This window comes from Egretta garzetta, unplaced genomic scaffold (assembly GCF_000687185.1).
Source record: "Egretta garzetta isolate BGI_Z169 unplaced genomic scaffold, ASM68718v1 scaffold1030, whole genome shotgun sequence".
Taxonomy (NCBI): domain Eukaryota; kingdom Metazoa; phylum Chordata; class Aves; order Pelecaniformes; family Ardeidae; genus Egretta; species Egretta garzetta.
The window spans coordinates 328,650-335,109 of NW_009258308.1; the positions used below are offsets into that span (position 1 = coordinate 328,650).

At 40.5% G+C, this 6,460-nt stretch overlaps 1 protein-coding gene across 3 annotated transcripts in view; it reads right to left on the bottom strand.

The window, feature by feature from the left end:
• Positions 1 to 6,460, bottom strand: part of PGM2L1 (phosphoglucomutase 2 like 1) — a 40,125-nt gene that overhangs the window by 21,183 nt on the left and 12,482 nt on the right. For all 3 annotated transcript variants that reach the window (XM_035894596.1, XM_035894591.1, XM_035894584.1), the window contains exon 2: positions 3,670 to 3,837. In XM_035894596.1, the coding sequence (XP_035750489.1) occupies positions 3,670 to 3,723 (54 nt within the window). In that variant the 5' untranslated portion in view covers positions 3,724 to 3,837. The remainder of the gene's footprint in view (positions 1 to 3,669; positions 3,838 to 6,460) is intronic.

The following is a 6,460-nucleotide window of genomic DNA, read 5'->3' on the forward strand; positions in this document are numbered from 1 at the left end:
GTTACATACCTACAATCTTCAGAAGAGTCAAAAGCAACTTCTGGATATTCTGTACCTTTCTGGATCTGACTTTTCACAATATCAGTATCGTCATGCAAATGCAGAACACAGCATGTGCTTAAGCATGCAACTGAACTGAGGTTTATTTTAGTTGAAGGAAATACTTTAATTACACTGAAGTCTGCTTTTCTGAATGGCCATTTATTCCCGTAGCAGGTAAGGACAAAGAGAGAGACAGGGTTGCCCATTTTCAGACAGGTTCAGCAAAACTTAACGGCCTTCGCTTCTGAAACAAGTGTACTCAAACAAAGAGATTAAATCTAATGCAGTTTACTTCAGGAACAAGTTTTAATCTGCTTCCCAGAGATTGCTTTTTCTAACTTGGCTTTAATAAACAACTAAAAATAGAAGCTCCACAGGGGGAGCAAATGAATACAACCCAGTTTGTTACTTTCAGAAACTGGTAATACCCATGAAACTGAACTTGTAAACACATTCCTTGCTGACCAAAATGAAACTTTTCACTTTCTGCCAAGAATGCGTATCAGTCAGCCTATCCAAGCTCAGTCACGCTTTCACGAGACTGGAAACACAAAGGCAGCATGCAACGTTCAGGCGCTGGGAGCGTGAGCACCTCCAAATTCAGACTGCACAGGCCAAAAAATAAAGTGACTATTATTAACTTAGCCTCCTTATCAAGATGTTTACTCTGCTTCAAAGAAAAGTAGGCTTGCTAAAGCAACTTTGCTACTCTTAACAATTCCACCACTGGCAACAAACTAGAAGTTTTTAAATTATTTTTTTCCTTCATCTCTTCAGCTCATTCCCACTGGATCAGCGGAGACAATCTGTACAGTATTTGTATAGTTTGTATAGCAGATGAGTTTGGCACACTCAGATCAGTAAGGCCAGAATTAAAGGAAGCATCATTCTACAGCGTGTCCAGTTTAGAGGTTAGAAACCTAAAGAAAACTTTCTGTTAGACCCAAGACAAAACTGAAGAGCAAAATATGGTCAGACATAAGGCCAGGTTTCAAACACCACCAATGAGCTCCAACACGTTACTTCTATTCTTTTCAAAGCCGGTATGGACAGCTATTGGAATTTGGTTTCACTGCAGAAGTTTGGGGTCCGGCTGTACAAGCCAGACATTAGCAGTATGTCAAACAGCTTAATAAAGTCCCAGCTGTTCTAAATTTTAAGCACACCCCTTCACCCTCAGCCAACAAACCAAATCATTTCAGTCATGTCTATTGAGGGACTCGTATCACAGCATTAACCTGCAAAGAGACGACTACTTTAAAATGACTAAGTACCCAGTATTAAATGAGAGGTTTTTATCAACCCTATGTAAATCATGTGATAAGACACCTTTTATCTTAGGGCTGAAGCTCCAATTATAAAAAAAGTACTTAACAAAGTACCTAAGATTCAGTAGGTTTGTCATACTGAAAACTATTTATTGATGTTCCAAGTACAATGGTCACAAATACAGCAATTCATTATATTTTCAATAGTCAAGACTAAAGGTGGGAACAGATAAGATGTTTAAGCATATCTAATATACACAGTCCAAAGCCATTTGTATTCTATATGTCCCTAGGGACAGGAAATATGGAATATCCATTTTCTGACTCATGCTCTTCGTTTTCAAAAGGATTCAACACTTCTCTTTCCTTGCCTCCCACTACCTCCACTGGGGTGAGAGAAAGCTATTTTGCAGATGAAGAATCCAACTGCTTTTTGCTTAATATTTACCACAATAAAGTATGTACAAGAATGACTGTCGGAGTCAGGGATGACAGTTTAACAGGACTACAACCCTAGATCATGTTCCAATTCAGACTCCTCTTTCATGTGCTCCAAGTCTGGATAATAAATTTCAGACATACTCTGAATTAATTTCTTATTAATTTAGTTGTGAAAATTAGTTACTTAATCTACTTGTTTGGGGGAAAAACTGATAGAGGAGCACATCAGCTGAAAAGCACCCTGGTACTGTACAATAAGCAAATTTAAGAATGAATCCACTACGAGACAGCAATATAGAAAAGGAGCATGGAGCACTTTTGATCAAAAGCTACATCAACATCAACTGTTCCTTCCCAAGGTGTTTATCAAAAAGGTGGGGAAAGAAATTAAAACAACAGGGGATCAAGTTCTTTGAGAAAGAATATATCGTCTGCCCTTGAACAAAACAGCGCTTCGAAGAAAAGCAGAGAGATGATTAAGCCTTATATTAATCAACAGGTTGATTTAGTCAGACAATCAACACACATACAACTCATTAATATTGCTTGAAAGAGAGGCAGGGAGGGAAACTGAGAAGAGGCTGATCATTTTCCATCCCTCTTCTGGCACGCAAGACCAATATCAAGAGAGGAAAAAAGAAGGGTAAAAGATATTGAAGAAACAAGCCCAGAAAATTGTATTTCTGGTTGTCAATCAACTTAAACAGCGAGTCAAAAGAACCTAAAACACGGTTCGAGGAAAGGATGTGTCAGAAGCGAGGAATCTCTGCCACCAGCCTTCCCCACCACAGCACTCATGACTCCATGGCAGTCGCTATCCAGCTCCTCAACACCACCTACCAGCTTTTGTGCCCTCCTAAACATACAACCAGCGCCACCACCACGTGGAGCCTGACCTCTGGCAGAGGAGCGGGAAATGAGGACTAAAGCCTCCCTGGCCAAAACTTTACCCCACGTGCACACCCATCCCATCAGACCCCTTCCAACAACACTAATATCCAACTATCGAAATGGCAGTCAAGAGCTACGTCTAAGTTCTAAGATCTCCCTGCCTGCATCCAAATCAAGAAGTCCATCACAAAGTACTCTACTCCAAATTTCAAAGAACTAGTCCTCAAAGATCAACATCTGTTTCCAATGTTTTCTTAGCAAATAGTTCTATCTCTAACCCACTCTAAATACACAAATATGAAATCATAGATAAACCATGAATCATCAACTTTTCTGATACAAACTTAAACTCTCAAACTGCAAATCTTATGTTACATACTGTCTGTCAAATTACTTTTTTGCATCTCTACTTTAAAAAGTGCCAGGAGCTGCAGACAGAGCTACAGGACCACCACTTAATTTCATTAATGCCCCCAGTATTTTCTGCAATTATCCAATCCAGCTGCAGGTAACACAACCAGTGTTTCTGGAAGGATTCCCTGGAAGTTAAAAAATTTTCTCCACAGTCAGTCTACATTTGCTTTTTCATCTTACTTCCTGTTCATTTTCTTAGTAAAACCTGCTAATTTTGTATTGTTAGTCAACTTTGGCTAAAAATGAAAGAAAAGGCTTGTTTGGTTGGGGGTGGGTTTGCTTTCTAGGTTTTCTTATTGTTTTTTTGTTTAATTTTGACAAATACTGAAAGTTCTTATGACAGCTAATGATTTCCCGTTTCAGAGGAGTATAATAGACTCTTAACTACTGGCCAAATTCCAGTGGAAGGGATTATTCTCCACCTCCTAGGATGTCCAACTAAACCTGTTCAAGCTACTTCATTTTCTTCCGGCGCTAAACATTTCCTGCTATTACTCTCCTGTTGAATGGCTGCTGTGTTTCACCCTCAGCTTGTATTTCAGTGGTACGGTGTAGGACCCAGACGTTTACTGCGAAACCATTCAGTTGTCTCCTATGCAACTGTTCAGCTTACCTGTGTTGACTGGATCACCGTAAGATCGTTAATGTAGCAAAAGCCTGCTCCCATAGCAGAGCGAAGACCGGCAGTCCCAAAGGTCAGCCTGCAGCAGAGCCGATCCCGTAACTCTTTATGCTTTCCATTCTGTAACAAGCTTTCGATCTGTTCTTTTGTTTTTTGGTTCTGCAAAAGAAGATTCAGGTCTTCGTTTAGTTCTTGAAATCAAATCTGAATGATATACTTATTGTTTTTAAATAATTCCTCGATCTGCAGTTCAACAAGTTCTTCCTATCCTATAAAATGCCCGTCTGCACAAACTAGCCTTCATTGTAACTCTAATTTCTATCATATTCTCTTTCCTGTATCATCCTTATTTGTAGAAGATTCAAGAGCTCTTGCTGCCACTGATACGCTGATGTGTTTGCCGAGTCATTAACCCACTTTCCAGCAACATGAAGCCCGTAAGTGAGGAACACAGACTTTAGAAAGGGTTTTTCCAAGGCACAACTTAATTCTCGATCTGTGCTGCTGGAAGACAGACAAAAATCCTAACTTCAAAGCAGTATTTCCTTCCTCTCCACCCGCAGGAAAGGTCTGTAAACACGCACAGTAAAATAAAGCTGACATTGTAAAACCAAAAATAAAGCTTGTCTTTTCAAGTTACATTACTCGTTAGCGAGGTGGGCACGAAGAGTCAAAGCCCCTATTTACCACAAACTCTCAAATAAAGATGGGTATTTCTTGCTGTCAGAGAATCCCAGTCATTTTTGATGCTTTCCCTGCTCAGTATATACACTTGATATGAATGGGTTGGAAAAAAAAAAAACACCTCTTACTCCTGAAGGTAGGTATCACACGCATCATTTTAATAGCAACTTTCACTACTGTCCAAACTTAGATTTTTAACTGTACTTAGGCGGGTCTCAAGAATCTTGTCAGTAAAACTCAGAGAATTAAAAAAATTTCCACTGTTACTTCAAAGTTCAAAAAGAATGGATTTTTACACACAGTATGTGATACAGCCACTAAATATTTGGTTCTTTGGAATTCTCCAAAGTTGTCACTGGATGTATCTTTAAGAGCTAGCATGTTTCTGAAGAAAAAAAAGAAATTCTGCTCCCAAAAGCAGTCCTCATGTCAGTGAAACGTAACTTTATTGTGGTCTTGGAGAACACAAAGATAGCAGTTGCTTTACGATTTGCCCCTAAAACCAGCAAAATATACACCCACTAACCTACTCAGAGGAAACATTTAAAACCAAACTACTACGCAAATCAGTTCATTTGATGTAGATCAATATATTAACAGTCTTACAGTTCATATGGAAGAGCCAGAGACATCCTCCCTTTCTGGTGTCATTGTTAGCTGACTGTTACACCACTTCACCTACGCTTGCAGAGCTTACTGCAACCGAAAGCTTCCCGCAGTTACGCACTGATGTTCGTACAGTGCATACGGCAGCAGGGAATTGCTCGTGGGCCGCTCTGCCGTTACCTGAAAGAGGCCATACCAGGTCAGACCAAAGGGCCAGACAGTCCAGCACCCTGACAGCAACTGTCAGCAGATGCCTAGAAAAAGGCCCAAGGACAGCGCAATCACCACAGGCGAGGGCGATCGCAGTATTTCCTACGCAGGGAGTTCCTGATCGGCGCAGGACGGCTCCTTGTACCAACAAAAGGGATATAAACACCAGACAAGTCAGGACAGAACGTTCTTAAAAATGTTGTCATCCCATCCATTTGTCATCCAAAACCCACGACTAAAATGAATGGCCATCTGACAAGAAAAAAAGCTCGACTAAATAGAACCGTAGAGAGCAATTCTTCTGATCTGAAACCCGCTCCATTTTAAACAGAGTCACTGCATTTACAAAAAAATGTAAGCATTTGTCGCTTCCATGTATAGAGAATACATTTACTGCCATTCCAGGTTCAGCTGAGGCAGTGATTATACACATCTCTGAAAGGCTTAATTCAAATATTTACTTTAAGGTAGGAAATGTTACAATCCTATGAATGTTTTTAAGTCAATCGTATGCAGCACACAGCTGCAGGGTGGGTCAGAGACTGATTACTGAAGTCTTCCTCTGTTAATTCAGTATTTTCCCAAACTGACATTACTGTCGAAGCTATGAACTTCCGAGTGTACCAAACGCAGGTACACACAGTTTGTTCTTCGTAGTTATTCTGCACTCTCAACTAATATTGAAGCTAGAAAACAACGGGACAAAATAGGGGAACTTTAATATTGATTACCTATGATGATTAGAAATAGATAGCCATGGCAATACCAACCACACTACCTGGGACATGCCTGGGGAGACCTGGGGGGAAGCGAGAGAAGGTGAGTCCAGTTTAACAAAGAAAAACAATGACAGAAGAATATCAATGTCTGTCCTTTTACATGTGCTAACAGGGAGCAATTCACCCATGGGATGCTGTTTTGAAAGAAGCGGATGAATAAGTGCCCGTATTTTGTAACATGGGGATTTTGAAGGCTTTATAAATTCATTTGGTCATCAAGAAAGTCAGCCCGGTTACTGACAAGAGACTTCACAGCTATAATAAACACGGCACAACCCAGCCAGGCTTGCCAACAACACGGGCAGTGTAGAAAGCGATCGAGACACAGCTGTAAAAAACAATGACTCCAGCTGTACAACAGTACAACTCAGGCCGCACAAGTGCTTCTCTACAACGGTGTTGCTTCAACCCTAGGGAAGGGTTAAAAAAGGCAAATGGAATCTGAAAGGCAAGGGTGAAGCACCTCTGACATTTAAAATAGAGGTCAGCCAGCTTCGGCTCCC